Here is a 19,273-nt window from a genome sequence, read left to right as displayed (position 1 = left end):
CGTAGTAAGGGCCTTTAAAGAGAAATCATAAATCATATATGAGTTCAATGCATACTCAAAACCTTTTGAGAAGTTCTCATAAAATCCTTGAAGAAAACATAGTTTATTTATAGGGTATTTACCGTTAATCGACAGTAAGACCACATGAGTAGTAACATGGAATTCCTATGACCCTCTTATCGAAAAAGAGCATCTATTTGCAAAGGTATAACTCCATTATATTCATTCATAATTGCTATGTGGATCCACTAGGTAGGTTATTTAAGAGAATTTTACGGGACATATAACTTGGGACAATGGGATTGCTTCTAGAGACCTGCCATATACTAATGGAAGAACCATTATCTCAAAGTCTTCTCGGTGCTAAGTAAATTCCAACAGAAAATATATAATCATATCCATATCAAAATACTTGAAAATACACAATTAAACTACCAATCTAATAATAAGTCATCATAAAATAGCTCCTTTAAGATCATGATTTCATAAAATTCTTCATAATAAATTCTTACCTTTCTAAGCATCTATATCATGATTTCATTTAAATCACATTGCTTTAGGCAGTACTCTTCTTACTTAAGAAGGAGACTTACCAAAAAAGGAGAAAATTTGTCGCTTGATGAAAAAGAAAAGGCAAGAAAGATCTGTACAAGCTAGAAAGTCAATTAGAAAGCGTTAACATGATTATCACAAACCTTGCACAAATCATTGATACTTACCTCAAAAGCATCCATAGTTCATAAATCATCCATAAAACATGCACAACTTTCATATTTCATAAGTTCATAAGCATAATACATAATTCATGTTCATAAAGTAAACATGGACGTGAGTCCATATTAAATCATTGAAAACCATACAAATGAATCAAAATCGTGCACAATAAGATTGAAAATAAATAATTGAAGCTGTTGAAGCTTGAATGAGATCTTGAACCTCTTGAAACCCTAACCTTCACCTTGAAACCTCTTAAGAGAATGTGTAGAAGAAGACTTGAGAGATTTTGGGAGAGTTTGATTGAATGAGAGAGTTTTAGACTTAGTTGTAAGGGTAAAATTGGTTATAGGGGTAGCTATAAGGCCAAAGTGACGTAGTTTAGGGCTAGCAATCGTCGGGCAGGTCCATGGTTTGAACCTATGGTTTGTAGATCTTTCTACGAGTCATCCTGGTCAATCATAGAACCTGTTATTAGGCCTAAAATCCATTCAAATTCGAAAAAACCATTTGACGTGCCATCATCCATTCTATGGTCCTTAGACCCTTTCCGTAAAATCCAAATTCAAGCCCAAAATTTTACTAAGTCTAGAGCACTACCACATATTCTTCATACGATTTGTAGAATACCCTATGACTTTTCTTGTTCACTCGTAGGTACTACATCAAATAATTGACATTTTCAAAACTCAAACCAAGCCTAACGACTTTCATCCTACCATACGTAGGTTGGACTCATAGACCACAACATCAATAGAAAGAAACAACTTTCTCTTCCAAACTTGACTTCATATTTTCATAGTGTTACCATTGTCATGACCCGCCACCTTATCATACCAGTATAAAAATGAAGCACAAGTGAGCTAGCCTTAGTGGAAGAATGTAGAGTTGTGTAGAGTTTTTAAGAAGATTCCAAAATATTCAAGAGAAGTTCTTGGAATTCCTTAGAAAACTCTAGGCTTGTTGAAAATTCTAGAAGAAGGGCCTATTTGTAAATATGTAAGGACTTGTGTATCAATTTTTATTTTCACTTTGACTCTTAGGTATGTAGTATAAATAAATGAGCTTTAATTTGTAACTCAACCAAGCAACAAGATCAATCTTCAAGCAATACAAAAGTCTCCTTATCAATGGAAAAGGGTCTAAAATATCCTTGAAGTATTGAAAATGGTACAAAATTACTCTTCATCCATCTATTGGCTCCAAAATGTGCTTTTCATCCACCTATTGGCTTCCAAATACCTTGTCATCCACCTTTGGGTTCAAAATTGACCACTTCTTTAATTGTTTTAAAATTAGACTCTTTAAATATTTTTTAAAATACTTGGTGTTCAACTATTGGTTATAATTTAATTTGTTAATATAATTTATAAGTCAACCCACTACTCATTCATTACTAACTAAACCTCACCCAATCAATAATCCAATTATAATATCAAAATCATCATAAACACTACTAAAACACGATGAAATTATAGATTCCTGAAAATGATGTCCAAATTATTCGAGTCCGAATCAAAGCCCCAATTAAATTTAGGTTGAGCCGCTTATTTAGGAGGACACTTTCAATAGGATTCTCTCTCAAAAATTGAATTAGAAATTTATGGTTGAAGGTAAAGAAGTAATACATCCCGAATTAATTCATGCAGTGTTTTAAAAAATAATTTTATAACTATTTATGATTTGTTTTAAAACCTTTAATATATTATTTTGAAAAGAAGTTACCTATGAAGTAACATCATAGTCAGACTTTAAGTTTATTGATAATTTTTCTTTAGACATTTGAATGTAAGATAATTTACTTCTATAGATATTTTTCACCTCAAATTTTTAAAAACACTCAATTGGCAGTAGCTTTTCTGTTGTTGCATTAATAATGTAACGGGTTTATTAATTTGGAGGGGTTTAATTAGTAATAGGTGGGTGTTGGATTGATTTATAAATTATATTAATAAGTTCAATTATAACAAATAGTTGAGCCGGCGTATTTAAAATAATATTTAAATAGTTTAAATATAAAACCGTTAAATAAGTGGTCAATTTTGAACTAAAAGGTCGATGACAATGGTATTTTGGATCCAATAGGTGGGTGAGAAGGGTATTTTGGAGCCAATAGGTGGATGGAGGGCAATTTTGTACCATTTCCAATACTTTGAGGGTATTTTAGGCCCTTTTCCGCCTTATAAATTATTTTGTGTCTTTCTTCATTCTTTTAGTGGTTTGTTTGAAAGGACTTACTTAAGCTTACAAGATCGTAAAAGAATCGTGAGTAAGTTGTCGAATACTGTACAATGTACTTATTTTGAGTCTAAGTCTATGACAAAGTGGTGTCGAAACAAAGGTTGACTAATGAGTAATTGGAAAACGAGGGAGACATTAACGCTACTAGCACCACAAATGTCAAGAAGGATGTTGGAATGAAACACGTAAAATAGAGGAAGAATGTTAAAAAGAATGAAGAATTGTTCTACGACCTACACCAAGTGAAATACTAACATCACACTAACCTTAGGTCACTAAGGAGAGTAATGATGAATATGTGGAGTAGCCCGTGGACATTATACCTAGATGGAATGAATTACGAGGGTTGACACGGTAAGGCAGGCCATAGAGATTTTAGGTAGACGTTTGAATTGGGTCGATAACAAGTTCAAGACTCTGGAGACTTCACCCTTTAAGAGAATGACAACATCCGCAAAGAGATGGAAGTGCATAAGCATGCATAATATGAGTAAATGAAATCATCATTTTCTTGGAGTGTCGCTTATGAATACATTAAGCACAGTTGAAACCATGAATATGAGATAGAAGCACTCAAGAAAGGAATTGAAGATGGAGGATTTGTGACTTCCAATGCAGATAGAGAGGTAAAAATTGAGGCTCCCAAGCCACCGATGTCCAAAGGCGCTCGTGAAGCACAAGAGGTGGATAATTTTCTTTGGCCCTTGGAGAATTGCTTTAACTGTAACAAAGTGAAAGCCATAAGAATAAATTAACGCTCTTGTGTTGTAGCTTTTCGAAGATGGCTATGGCTCAAAGCGAAAACAGTCTGAGACAAAGAATGGGCTTTGTACCATCAACATATATGAAGAATTCTGAGTAAAGTACAAAAACAATTTTTTTCCCAACAACATCATCCATGAACAAAACACAAGTTTAGGGTGTTGAAGTAGACATGCATCATAAGAGCATATGTGAATGAGTTCACCACCCTCACACTTCTTGTTCCTAACTTAAATGATGAAAATATGTTGTTCCACTTCATGGATATGGTACAAATTAGGCTAGGATAGAGTTAGAGCGCTAAAAAGTTAGGACAATTGATGAAACCATCATGCAGACCAAGGTTTGACAAACTTTAAGCATGATAGATAAAAGAAGAATACATGAGAGGTAATTCATGAACAAAGTTTGTGTAGGGGGAATCGTGGAAAATCAAGGAGAAACAATCACATCCCAAAAGTATGACACCTTAAGTATAATGGTAAGACGTTTGAACATCAAAACGATGTTGACAAAATGACACAAACTATAAAGGGAAATAGTTTCTACACTACATATACGATGGCCCACAGGGCTATACAAGATGCCTTAAACTAAAGAACATTGGTGCAATATTATGGGAATGGAGAGAAAAATGCATAAAAAACAGACAAGGTTCGAGCACGATGTAGTTGGGTCTAATTTGAGTATGCGGAGCTATCACAAAGAAAATAGAGAAGACGAAACAATATGTCGCATAATTTGTAGACATTATAATCAATGGAAGACTGACTTGTGCTATGGTCGACATAAGTTCCAATCTCAATGTCTATGACCAACACCATAGCAACAAAGTTGGGGTTGACCCACCTCTAGACGGTCAATTCACCACTGACTCTAGTGTGTGGAGTCGCTCATGGAGTATGTATCACGTTGGGCAAGTAGCACGGTAAAATCAACTTTACTATCGCTCATTGACATCTTTGAGATAATTTTTAGGCAAGAGATCTTCCAGAAATATCACATGATGATTGAACTTACTTCCAACGACTTTTGGTCACGGAGCAAAAATGATCATGTATGGTGCCCTAGTTAAGGTACCAAAGACAAATGGACAAACTCAACTATTAGTCATGTAACTCGTGAAAGGCCTTATGAAGAAGAGTCTACGTTCATAACCACCATTGCGAGTGTGCCTAAAGACAATAGTGCTAAGTGGACTTTGCCAATATGAATAGAGAAAGTTCTAAAAGAAAATAAAGACATGATGTCTGAAGATTTGCTCAAGGGCATTAATCGAGTTAATGTACAACTAGTCAAGCATGCGTGTAGACAAAATTTGATTGTTCATGTAGCAACAATACGTCGCAATAGACGTAACATTAGGTGGGGGAGAGTGTCATAATCGACCACTTTGTCATACCACTCAAGCATAAAATTGAAGCACAATGAGCTAACATTATTGGGAGAATCTAGAGTTATGTAGGTTTTTTTAAGAAGACTCTAGAATATTTAAGAGTAGTTCATGGAAAACGTTAGAAAGTCTAGGCTTGAATAAAATTCTAGAAGAGAGACCTATTTGTAAATATGTAGGGACTTGTGTAGTAATTTTTATTTGCACTTTAGCCCCTATGTGTGGTATAAGTAGAAGGATGGTCATTTGTAACTCATACCAAGCAAATCTTCGAGCAATACACAGAACCTCTTTATAAATTCTCTTGTGTCTTTCTTCATTTTCTTAGTAGTCTAGTTTGAAAGGGCTTACTTAAGATCGTGAAAGAATCGTGAGTAAGTTGTTGAGTTACGTGCAGGGTGCTTATTTGGAGTAAGAGCCAGGTTGGATTGACTTAAAAAAAAGTAGTTTTTAAGTCAAAAAAATAAAAAAAGTCAAACTTACATGACTTTTAAGTCTAGAAATAAAACATAGGGGAGACTTACTTTTGATTTTTAAGTCATTTTAAAATTATCTTAAGTTATTTTTAATCTTGCTATACACTTTCAAAAGCTAAAAATGACTTTAAAGTAAGTCTGATCAACTTTTAATCCAAATCAAACAAACTTTAAGAGGGTGTTTAAATTGTCTTTAAAAAAATTTTATTTTTAAGTTAGTTTTTGACCGTTGAAAGTGTTTGAAAAACATAAAATTAACTTTAAATAAGTTAAAAATGACTTAAAATAACTAAGAGAGTGTTTGGTAAAGTAACAATAACTTTAAATAAGTTTAAAGTGACTTAAAAAAGTTAAAAACCAAAAGTCGGTCTCTCCTATTTATAATTTTTTAATTTAAAAATCATTCAATATTGACTTTATATTTTTCGACTTAAAAATTATATTTTTCAAAGTCAATCCAAAGGGATCTAAGTCTGTGACATTAAATAAATACTTCAAATCAAATACTCCTTCTCTCCCAATATATCTGAAAGATACATTCCTATATTAAGTAAAAATTCAACTATAAGATGTCTATTTTATTCTTAATGAAATAAACTATAAAATGTCTATTTTATGTCTAATGAAATGATTTATAGCGATACAAATTTCTATTATTCATTTTGGATCATAAATTTTAAAGTCTTCATTTCTTTCCTAAGCTTCATACCAAATCAAACTAGCTCACATAAAATGAATGGAAGGGAGTATAATATTAGAAGGATGAAATAGACATAATGTCAAAGTTAAAGGACTATTTGGGTAAAAGACTCTTAGAAAATTTGGGAGAGTTGTACATTTTTCCAGAAAGAAGGTACAGACAGAAAACGAAACCCTCGGCTGCTAATCAAATCAAGATCAAACAACAAGGAACCCTAGAAAGTGAGATTGTGTGGCAATGGCTGAAGAGAACAAGCAAGAACAATCAGTTATACCATCAGGATACAATTTGGATGCAAAATGGGATGCTTGTCTTGATTTGGGTGTTCGCCGTTTTACTTACTTTTCATTAATCGGTGGCTTTGCTGGTCTTCTCCTCTTCCGTGAGTGCTTCCCCCCCCCCCCCCCATAAATTTGCATTTTATTGCTTGCTTTTATGGGATGTTTCAGATGTGTACTTGTCTTGCTTAGTACTGTTTGACTTTGCAATTGGTGTTGGATGAATTAAATTGGGAAAATACCGAAAAGGGTTTCTTTTTCATTGGAAATATTTAAGTTTGTGTATTTTACCAAGAAATTGAAGCTGGACTTAGAGCTTTTGCTTGTGAGCATCTTCTGTCAGTTGACCACAGTGTGAAAATGCTCATACGGGTTAGTTTGCTCTATTAGTTTTGACTATCTTGGACATTTCAGATGTGATATTGTTTAGTTTAGTTTTGTTTGTGTGATGCAGTGATTGTGTAATCTTTTAGTGAACACAAATGGAAGTGGTAAATGATGTAAAGGGTAGTATTCTTTGAAATATGTATCACTCTGCAAGTAAACAAATAAAAATTGGAGAAAGGACAAACACCAACTCCCTACCCCCACACCAACCCCAACCCCAAACGAATGTGTACGTGGGTGGGGTGGGGTGTGGTCTAGTATCAGACGGGGGAGGGAGAAAGAGAGAGAAGTGATGCCATTTTCTTAGTAATATATCAATGTTTGAAGGGCAAAATTGAAGGGTGTATGGCTAGATCAGTAATGAGCAGCGCTTGTGAAAAAAATAGCACTGGAGTGGTTACGGGTTGGTTTCGTATTAGCTTCATTCTATATGGTTCCATATTGTTTGTGAGAACTTGAATAATTATTTTTTTAAGCTTAACTATATGCACAGTTTGTGATTGCGGAGAGAAAAAGGGGACAAAGTGTAGTCTATGGCATGCAAGACTTTAGATTTTGATGTAATAGCTCTTTACAGTTGCCTTGTCAATCAGTATCCCCCTTCTATCTTTAAGTTTTTTCTAGCTGGATGTCTAGGTGTATATTCTAGTTGTGCTTAAAATTTGCTTATTGTTCTTTGATATATGTAAAATGAGTAGTTTTGCTATAATATGACCTGTACCTGCTCGTGTTTCTCCAAGTTATCTCCAAAATCTATTAGGAAAAAAATGTAATCAGTTTATTCATTTGTATTCATTATTATCATAGGGAGTCCCGTGACACGGTGGGCATCTACGGCATTTGGTGCTGGGGCAGGTCTAGGATCTGCATACACAGAATGCTCTCAGAAATTTGGTGGATATCCTGGAAAATCAACTGCTAGTATTTCTGAGACTCCTATTACCAAGGTAATGAATTGCATGTATTGCTACTTCCCGAGCTTATTTTTTTTTGGGTTAAATGGATTTCCCGAGATAGAATTCAATCTTGTAAGAGAAGGCATGATACAAATAGGCTGTCTTTCCCCAATTATATTCGGTAAATGGTCAACATTCTTTTCTCCAGTAACTTGTGCATTGTTGTTCTTCTACATGTGTCTAGCCTGAAATACTCAATTGGACATGATAGCTTTTATAGTTATGCTCTTTTCTTTGATAATAAAGTTTTGCTCTTTCCTGCTTTTTGTTTTTCCTATTTGTTTCTCTTTTTTCTTCTTTTGGGTTAGAAGTCTGTTGCTGTGTCTATAAGCTTCTTTACCAATAAGCTTTGTGTTACTTAACCCTGCTTACATCTCTTTTATTAAAAAGCTGACTTGATAAAAAAAGTGTGCTTGCTGTGGAGCCAGGGGTCGTAACGTAGTAGAAGGATAGCATTCCATGTTGCATCTCTGATTTTTTAACTATTGATGGAAGCAATATTTAAGCTTGCAATGTTTTAGCTGTGAAGCTGCAATCTTGTATCCTTGTGTATTAGCTGATTAAGTAAAACGGTTTTCACTTATGCTCGCATTTGGTTGTGTGAGTCTTTACATCTTTTAGATTAATTTAGTTTGACTTTGAAATCTTGGATTTCCATTTTCCAAAATATTCTTCTTACAAGAGATTTATCAATACTTTTTATGAAATAAAGAGACCTTCAGCGTTAATGTTTATGAAGGATATATCATTTTTGACCCTTTAGGATATGGAATATGGTCAAGATTGTGATTTGTAAGTAATCTTCATGAGACCTAGATTATTGTCTAATTAAACTTGATCAGAATTAAGTTTGTTTGCTTTGAATCAATATCGAGTGATTCCATTTAGGCCTTATTTGTTTTTATTAACATTAAGATGTTTGAATTTGAGTACACATGAATATTAAGACATGTATTAGGGTTAACACATATGAATCTGAACTATGTATTAAGATCTGAATTGTACAAAATTATTATGTTGCTTGTTTCTCAATATTTGAATGTAAAAAGTTCTTTCTTGAAAATTAATAAATGCAAAAATTCAAATAAAGTACTAATTACTCTAATACTCTATGTAAAAATAGTTAAATTTAAAAATAAATTTGTATGGCGGTTGGTGGTGATTGTGGGTTTTGACTGCACGTGTACGTAATTGGTGGTGGCAGCCTCTGGTAATAATGGTTGTGGGTAGTAACATTGTAATTCTCACATTTATTTGAAAGAACTGAGCTAGCTGTGACGGTAACTGACAATAATGGTGGTTAATGGTGGTGGCAGGTGATAATGTTGTGGATCATTTTGATAGATAATGGTGATGATTGGTGGTGATAATTACAAATGGTGGTTAGTAGTTACAACTGATAGTGGTGATTAGTGGGTGGTGGAGTGGGTAGTGGTAGTTAATTGTGTGACGGCAACAACAAGGATGATTGTAAGTAGCAGTGAGAGTGGATGGAATGATATTGAGATACTTTCTCTGTAGCAATGTTTTTTAATGTATAACATCTTAATAATATTAAGACTTTATTACATATCTTAATCATTTAAATCTGTTTGAACCCATTAAGTAGTTGCAGAATAAAAGAAACAAATACATTTACTGATTGATATCTCGATGATTAAGATTCAGACCTAAAAAATAAATAGACTTAGTGACTGGGATTTGAATGATTAGGATTTGAATCTTCATTAGATGTAAACAAATGAGGCCTTATTGTACATATAAGAAGTAGAAAAACTAACCTGTTGCAGAATTTAATATATATATGGCAGAAAACTGGTAAATACACCACCTTAGAAAGATAAATCCTACTATTTCAGTTATGTTTTAGTTGCTTCTTGATTAAAAAATCTGTAACTCATGGGCTTGAGCTTGGAAATGTATGAGTTGCCTTAAACCTTCAAAATCAATTCAAAGAAAATGTCTGTCGATTTTCTTAACAAATCTTTGCTTAGCATGATGAATCAAGAGGCAATGTCTGTCGATTCCCTGATCAAATGTCCGTCTATTCTTAATGCCTTTTTCCTTGAACTGCTGTTTACATTCAAGTTTACTTTGTATTGCATGTGCTGAATCTTCATGACTTGACCTTACTGTGTTATTTCTTGCTTTTGAAACAGTTAATCTTGTTCTGTCATTGATGAATGGATAATTACAGAATAGATATTTTAATTCCTAAAGATTTAAAAAATGATTAGGGCGGCATTTAATCAGGGGATAAATGATGTGGAGAATGCTACAAGGAATCAAATGGACTGATCTGTAACTGACATCCATCTTTTTGTTCTTAGTTCTCTAATGTTCTGTATCTAAGAGTTTATTTCGAAGGTACAACAATAGCTAACCATCTAAAACATGCTTTAACCAATGCAAGGCTATCATTTTTTTGGTGCTCTGTTCACTCAGGCTCTTTGTTTGTGTCAAATTACTAATTTCAAATGGTCATTATTGCTACAAGTATATTGTTTGGAACCTCACAAATACACTGAAAACTTGTTAGAATATTGACGTCCTTTTGGCCAACAGACTTGTATTTTATGCCCATCAGACATCCATATAAAACAATAATGGTGCTGCCACTTTGTCCAGCTGGTGTGAGTTTTTTTTTTTTTTGTATTCTTTAAATTTCTTTTTCTTTCCTGTTGAGAAAAGTTTGCACTGTTGTTCATTACCTGAAGTCATAACAGGGGCACACAAACAGAATAAGAAAGAAAGTTAGAAATATGATTAATAACTAATGAAAAATACTACTTGAAATTATAATTAAATTCTTAAAATTAATTGACTTCCCTGCCTGCAACACCAGTGTTTTTTGTTCGTAGAAGTGCTAAATAATTTTAGGGTTGCCTAAAATATAGTGTGCATAAGATTTTAGGTGGTTAATCAGGGTTGATGATAGGGACGAGGGGTGTCAAAAATGAACCCAAACATAAGTAACCCGCTCAGAATTTTAAGGGTTGAGCTCAAGATAATTTGAATTGGTTCAATCTCAACCCATTCAAGCATAACTCATTTGAAGAGAATCCTCAATTGAGCCCAATTCAATCTCCAATTTCAACCCGTTTTAATTTTTTTAATTAAGATATGTTCCTATATTATGGTGTGAATTGTTATTTATTTAACATCTTTTAGGGTATATCTATCCATTTGTTGCTTTTTTTAAAAAAAATTCTTAAGCTAAAATTCAAATTGTGATTATAAAAGTTAAATATCAATATGTTAAATTATTGAGATTAATCGGGTCGAGACTCAACCCGTTTTTTAGCCCATTTGAGTCCAAAGTAAACTTGGGCGGGTCAAGACCCAACCCGACTTCTATTTCAACCCATTTTAATATTCTCAATTTCAACTCAACCCGCCCATTTGACACCCCTAATAGGGACAGTGCAGCAGATTAGCTCTACCTTGCCTTATAAGGAATAGTTGACGACTGGACACTCATTTTTACTCTTCTTTGTTTCTGTTTGTTTTTACAAAATTCCCTTTTTCTTTTCTGTGACTCGCTTTCCAAGGATATCAAGGAAGTGTAGTCCTTTTCCTACTTCATTCCTTGAATGTCTGAATGTAATGGCAAAGTACTAGAGGTATATGGATAAAATGAAAGTGTCTTGTCAAATAAGGGAATGAATAAACAGAAACTTAAAAGGAGGGTAGCAATGAATAATTACTTTTAGGTGGAAATTCAGATGTGAATCCCTTTTATATATTATAGAAATATATAATATTTTCTTTAGGGGTGGGGGATGGGGGTTGGGGTTGAGGGAAACAGGAAGACGTGCACATCACTTCCCTGTGTGGCTTAAATTTGGCTGCTTTTCTGTGTAAAATGCTGCTCATAGTTATTTTCATTTTATTTTGACAGGTATATCGATGAAATGCAGATTATAAACCTATCTAAACAAAGAGAGAACATAAATAAGTACATCCGACTGAAGATGCAAGTAGCACAAATAGAGGATAAATTGAAAAAAGAGCGTAAGATAGTTTCACAACGTTGTAGGTAGACCTCCCAAAAACACCCATATATAGGTGTTAAACCACGACTGTTGAAGGTATTAAAAAGAGATGAGGTGGATCTAAATCACATGAAAGAAAGTTATATCAAGGGTGTGTCTGTTAGGAAGGAAAATGTTTTTGTCGAAACTATTTTCTTAGAAAATAAGTGCTTTCTTACTTATGCAAACATAAAATATTGCTCAAAAGCATTTATATATAATCAATGCGAACACTCTAGAGGGTGGGGGTGAGAGGTAGGGGTGGTGCAGGTGGGGCTTATGGGAGGAGTGTATATGGAATTGTGCTCGCGGTTCGGTTTGGATAGGTTATTGATTAGAACCAAAACTAAACCAATTTAAGTTGGTTTTAAATTTCTAAAACCAAACCAAACAAAACAAAAAAAATAACCGGCAATTTGGTTTGTTTTTTCTGGTTTTAACCGTTTTGAAAGTAATAAATTCTTTTAGGACATGTGTATTTTGATAGACATGGACACCTACTACATGAACAATCTACAAGAAATTTAATGTAAGTTCAATTAAACAATTAAGCAATACAAGAGTTATTATCACACGAACAAAGTGGTCCAATTAAGAAAATTTTGACCATCTTATATGAGGCAGGGTAGTTATAGAGTAAATTAATTGATTTTGATAGACTTGGACTTAGGGTTGTAATGGTTGAGCTAAAATTTAATTGTTTGGCTTAAGAAAATGGTAAAGTTAAAGACTCAAGTTAATTAAAAATTAACAAAACATTTATATTTTATTTATGAATAATATATATCTAATTTATCGGTTTGGTTTGGTTATTTTTGCAGTTGTTTCTTAGTAAACCCAAAAACAAACCAAATAGTATTGGTTTTCAAAATTTAAAACCAAACCAAACCAAATATCTGATTTTTTTCATCGGTTTGGTTCGAATTGCGGTTTGGTTTGGTTTCTAACCATAATCATGAACAGCCCTATATGGGATGTGTTGTATTGTAGGATGGTGAGGAGTGGAGTGCCACTTATGGGTTTTCTCATTGTTAAGCAACTTGTTTTTCAATAATTTTACCAATCAAAACATGAAAAAGTTGGATTTCTTTTCTTGGAAAATGTTTTTCCGCGTTACCAAACACTCCGTAAAAGATGTACAATCTCTTGGAATTGAGGCAAACTTCATGAAAGATGGAAGAAATTGTAAACAAAGGTCTAATACGTCTGTTCAGCCAAGCTTCTACGATCAGCTTATTTTGAAAAGAGCCTTTTTCCAAAACTGTTCTTCAAAAAAGTACTTCTGATGAGAAGCAATTTGTGTTTATAAATTTAATGCACTTTCAAACAATTAAATATTTAGCCAAACTTTTTTTAAGTGCTTGCAAGTGTTTTTTTCTCAAAAGTGTTAAAAGGGAAAAACAATGGTTTTTAGCTTTTAAAAAACTGCTTTTGCTACTCACTATAAGTACTTATTTTCTCTCTAAAACTTTGACCAAGCACTTCACCTTTTCTTAAAAAAAAAGAAGCACTTTTGGCCTTCCAAAAGCTTTGCCAAATTGGCTCTAATTATGTGATACATACTAGTTGGGTTATGGTTTAATCGTGTTGGTGTGTTTACATTAGATTTAGTGTTTGCCTAGAGTCCTTTTAGTGTATAAAGAAATATTTATCAGTAGGAAACATATGGAACCTCTTAGTTTAGTGAACTCAAATTGTTTTGTATTGCAATGGAACAGGTCCAAATGGGAAAAATGGATAATGAGGATTTGTATTAGTTACCCAACTAAGAGCCTGTTCGGATTGGCTGAATTAGTAATGGTGTGCATAAGCTTTAATTGTTTCCTGAATGTTTCCTATGTATATTTAGGGTTTATTGGTCTACCTTCTGATTTTGTAGTATGCCTTTTGTGTACGTACTATACTAACATGTATTTTCTTCTATCCTATGCGCCATCGAATTCTTCTTCTTTCACACTATCTTCTTGTTGGGTCCACCAATGTACACATATATTTCTTGTTGAAGGGGCGTGAGGGTGGAAGGATGGAGTTTGTAGTATGTACCATAAGGTTATGTTATTGTGTAACTACTAATGTTCACGTCATCTTTTATGTTTGTGTTACCATTGGTTATTATTAATTTTGTGTCTGTACAATGTTGGATGAAATTAATGTAAACGGAGAAACGTGGTTACAGAGTATAATTGCCGCAATTGCATTAGAGATGGATGCGTTATTGTTGTTTGTTATTGCTGTTTACTTCTATCTTCCTAAATTTCTTCTTTGACAGGTCGGAGAGGACTGAAGCAACCCTTTCAGGGAGATCACAGATCAAATTTTTCTTTAACGTATGAGATTGTTGTTTCCCTGTTTTCACCCATTGGCCTTTTGTCCTTTGTTATGCCAAATATTATTTTGCATGACTTGATATTTAGAGCAATCTATGGCTCATTTGGCTTTTTTTTTTCTACTTTGTAACTGTTACTACCAATATGGAATTATATAACAAAAGGAAGGAGAAGAAATAATTGCTTTTATCTGCATTTTCGTGTTGTGTTGCACACCTTTGTTGATGGAAGTATTCCGTGGCCTATGGGCTTTTGAAGTAGAAATTGATGAATAAAGTTTTTCTCGTCTCTCCTCTCTTTCCACAATTTTTTTAACGAGCTGTGTGTTTGCGTTATGAGCTATTTTTTTTTTTTTTTGTATTTTGACAGGAAAATCTATATGCTAATCGTTTTTATATTCCATTCATACATTTTATATAGTGATCTATTTTAAAATTTGAGAAATGTTTGACACCATCATTTCTATGGCACTTGCACATTTTTCATGAATATAATAAAGAGTTATGAGTGTATTTTAATTTTGGTCTTTGTGATATATGAGTTGACATAATTGATTAAAAAATAGTGCTTTTGGTTCTTTTATGTAGGAAATATGATATATTTGGACTAATTTAGAAGTACATTTTTACTTTAAGATATGAAATTATTATACTAGTTTAACATAACATGAGGAAGTACAGGGTGGGACTGTAAATAATTTAAGAAACTTGTGACTATTTACAGTATATCTCGAATAATTAAGGATGAAAATAAGAATTTTGGGATAAAAAAGAACTTATTAAATTTGATGTTATTATTTTAATTCAAGAATAAGTTAATATGATAATTTAAATTTAGAATAGTAGTGTTGCGTTTAGACCAAAAAACTTAACATAATGGCATTTGAGTGCTAGTTATAGGGGTGTGATCACTTGTGAAGTGTTGTGACTAGCTAGTTGTTGAATATAATTAAACTTTGGGTGAAGGCAAATTTATAGTAGATGTAAAAGTATTTAGATTATAACTTTCTATGGAATACAAGTTGATGACTCGTTGAGGGTAGCGTGGATAGTTTCTTCAATTTGGTGCTGCCTGTTGTTGATAATCATAAGGTCTTTCAACAGAAATCCAATACTTTTGTTCACCTTCATTCTACCACATCTTTCTGATAAAAATGTAGTATAGGATATATAAGATTGAAATGCAAAGCAATTCGTCATCTGAAGAAAATTATTTATTTATTTCATATACAGTTTCCTATTAAGTATATGGCGTCAGATGGTTAGGGTTCACAATATTTATTTATAAAAGCAGACGACTGACACACAAGTACTACTAGTAATTATTTTGTGTTACATCAGTCAAGTACCACAATGTATTCAACAAAAAGACCAAACACATATATAACTTCTTTTCATTTTCTTCAGAATTATAATAACGATCATCTTATTTAACTGTCATGTGTGTTTGTTGTTGTGTCGGACATGCATGAACAATCAGGGCAAGGACATCCAGTTTTTTCATTAATAGAACTAGCCATGCAAGAGCAATCAGGGCAAGGACGCTCAACCGTAGTTAGCAAATTCCTTGTCCTTGGTAAGCTTAAATTCAGTGAGTATAATACCGGTATGATCCTTGACTCAGTGGTTTCAACATCATTCACTGAGTATAATACCGGTACTAGTGGTTTCAACATCACTCTCTAGCGATTCCGGCTTCATGCAGGTGAGTTGCAGCCTGCAATCCCAACTGAGGACGGGTTTTTGGGGTTAGCTCACCCTCGCGAGATCGCGACCCTTTGTCCCGGCCATTGTAGCATATGCTTTTTGGTACCAATTTCTCATAGAAAATTAAGATAGAATTGATGCCCCCTTTGGAGTATGGACCATATAAGGCATCAATTAAAATGACTACCTAATCCATATTTTGATTTAAACTAATATAACCTTTAAAAAGTTTGTAGGAATCATGAGTTTATCTCACTCTCATACGTTTCATAAATTTGTCGTTTAGTAACTAGTTAGAGTTATGTAGGTATTAATACTGTAGTGATATATATATATATATATATATATATATATATATATATATATATATATATATAAGAATTTTTTTTATTCATATATTAGTTATCCACTTTCTATCCTGCATAAGATGATACACACATGTCCTCGTAACTTAAATATGTATTAATTGTGCGTGTTTCTAAATTGTCAACCAAACATCGTATTAATTTAATACACAAATAATTTATTCATATATATCTATCAAATATCATATAAGTTATACAAAAATTAATAAATAGATAATATGTTTCTTATTAGCTACCATATGGTCCCTAGAGATTTATCATATGTACCAATAATAGATATAAATTTTTACCATGGTGAGAAAGGAAAAAAAAATTGTAAAAAGTTTTAGACGTAAAACAACAACAAAAATATTATTCCTTGCATTCCTATTTTTTTGGGTCTTGTTTTAACGTAGCATAAAATTTAAGCAAATAAAGAATGAAAAATTGCGTAATTAGCAAACATGTGATATGCATTTACAATACACCATTATAATTAGAAATAACTACAGTTTATAACTATAGTTAGGCTTTTGTCGCTATTTTCTCTCTCTTCTCCTCTCTTCCTCGCCTCTCACTGTATCCTCTCTCCCAACACAAATACAAATGATAACAATTAACTATACAAACACAAATATTAACATCTAATTATACAAATGATAACAATTCATTATAATAGTCATATTTATATAGTAAAAATTATACAAATCACATAGTGTAAAACACAAATTACCTTCTATTCCTATTCTTTACAAATTACAAAAAATCTCATATTTTTAGTAAGTTTTGGTTACATATTATGATGTATGATACATTATATTTGGTGTAGGTTTAACAGTGTGTTGCGTAAAGTGAGGATTAGAAGTTGAATTTTTTATTAAACGCCTAAAAGTCGCTACCTTTACTAATCCCCTAAATTACGCCTTAATTTATTTGTTTCAAACAGTTTCAGTCTATATAAAACACTAAAAGAATTAGAATTGTTTATCTTTGTTCCTCCCAAAAAAGTTTCAGAAACAAGGTTCATAATTTTCTTTGAAGGCGATTTTGTGAAGATTCGTTATGAATATTTCAATCTTGTTAAGGCATTCAGGAATATGAGAGAGTGAGGTTAGATATGAGCGATACAAAAGTGATGGAATAGTGATTGGGAAAAACATTTCATATATGAATCTTATTTCAGCCATTGCAATTGAATTGAATATTGATAATTGAAAAAAATGTTATCATCCGATATATTATAGAAGGTAATTCATCTCCGATGATAATTAGGAATGATATGGGAGTGAAGTTGTACGTAGAAATAAACCTGATGCATTAGCCAAGCCGGACAAAAGTGATTGGACAGTTCTGAAAAGTGTTTTGGAAGAGGTTGTCTTGCCACCAAGATACAAAAAAAGGTCTGGTCGACCAAGGAAAAAAGGAAAGAAAAATGCAGATGAAAAGCTAACCGCAAACATGAATTGTTGTGGACAATTGGACAAGAAGGTTACAATAGAAGAACATGTACTTTTTTAAAAAAAAAATTCTTGATGATTATGTTTTCAGAGTATCATGGATATTTCATGTTTAATAATTCTCAAAGTTTAGCATTTTTTTCCACTGTTACACAGAGATTTTGGTACAATAAATTGAATTTAAACATTTATCAATATGTTCTATAATATTTGTTTGTTAAAAGTTAATTTTATATTTATGTATCTGATACTTTAATTTTTATAACTTTTGCATCAAAAATTTAATTTGTGTTAATTGCTAAGATTTTACCCAAAGGTATAAGAAACAAGATGCAAAATATCACATGTTTAGATACTTAATAAATTTTCATATTAGAAGACCAAATTATTGTGTGTAATATATATAAATTTCTTCTTGACAAATCATATTACTTAATATATCAATTGTTATGATTTGTATAAAATATATTTAATTTTAAAAAAAAATAACTAGCGTCTATCTAGTGTAAAATATAGTATCACGATTTGTGATACAAACAAGTTTGTTATTTGGTAATCATTTTTGTATCATGTACATAATAATTATTTACAAAAATTCTAATGATATGTATCAAAACTATCAGATACATTAATGTGATATTTTTAGCGACAAAATTTCATTAATGTAACTATTATTATAGATATCTGATACAATAATGTCATTATTATCACACTTTTTGAATATATAATTTTCTGAATTCCTAACTGAACTAAACAGAAAATCAAAATAAAAAATAAACAATTTTAACTCTTCCAAATTTAATACTATATTATTGTAAGGGTAATAAATACTTCAATACACTATTTGATCTCCAAAATACAAATAAGCATCAAAATGTGTGTGTGAACAGGAACACAGAAAACTAACTAGTCTGCATTAACAAATTCATCTTCATCTGCTGATTTTAAGTCATTCTTCAGTCTTGGAGGATCATCATAGTAGCTAACATATCCAACATTGGCCTTGTCGAGATCATACTTCCATAACAACGACATATCTTTTGCGAAGATAGTCACTTTCAAAACTATTATCATGTTGATTTCGTCATTCAAAAATTCAGCAAATGCAGCTAAAATTCCACAATCACTACAAAAACAAGAAGATTAATGATAAGAATGAATTAGATACAAAAATAATAGAGAAAGAATGATACAGTATTGACAGACTATCGCTTTTTTATTGTACGATATCAAACAAATGTTGCGGACCCAAAGGTTCTTTGATTTTCTTGTCTTTATATGCGTCCAAAGCTGCCCAATCAGTTCTCTATGTATTTTCAAAGAACCCACTATCATAAATAATTGGATACCCTCATTCCCTATTAACAAAGCTACGTCTCTTAAGATATTTGAATTGTAAATAGAGTCAAACTTAAGGGAGTGTTTTGCATCTGTTTAACTACATAATTCATATTTTGCAATTGAAAAAAATGATGTTGATACTTAATATAAATAATAA

General features: G+C 32.3%; 1 protein-coding gene across 1 annotated transcript; it reads left to right on the top strand.

Moving 5' to 3' along the window:
* Positions 1–6,257: 6,257 nt before the first annotated feature.
* On the top strand, positions 6,258–14,463 carry LOC101247581 (MICOS complex subunit MIC10). The gene is made up of 3 exons (XM_004250586.5): positions 6,258–6,668; positions 7,759–7,898; positions 14,211–14,463. Exons 1-3 carry the CDS (start codon positions 6,524–6,526, stop codon positions 14,223–14,225), a joined length of 300 nt encoding a protein of 99 aa, XP_004250634.2. The 5' UTR covers positions 6,258–6,523; the 3' UTR covers positions 14,226–14,463.
* Positions 14,464–19,273: the final 4,810 nt, after the last annotated feature.

The sequence above is a fragment of the Solanum lycopersicum genome, chromosome 11 (genome assembly GCF_036512215.1).
Source record: "Solanum lycopersicum chromosome 11, SLM_r2.1".
Lineage (NCBI taxonomy): Eukaryota > Viridiplantae > Streptophyta > Magnoliopsida > Solanales > Solanaceae > Solanum > Solanum lycopersicum.
The sequence above is the reverse complement of the archived record's forward strand: the minus strand, read 5'-3'. Positions and strand labels throughout refer to the sequence as shown.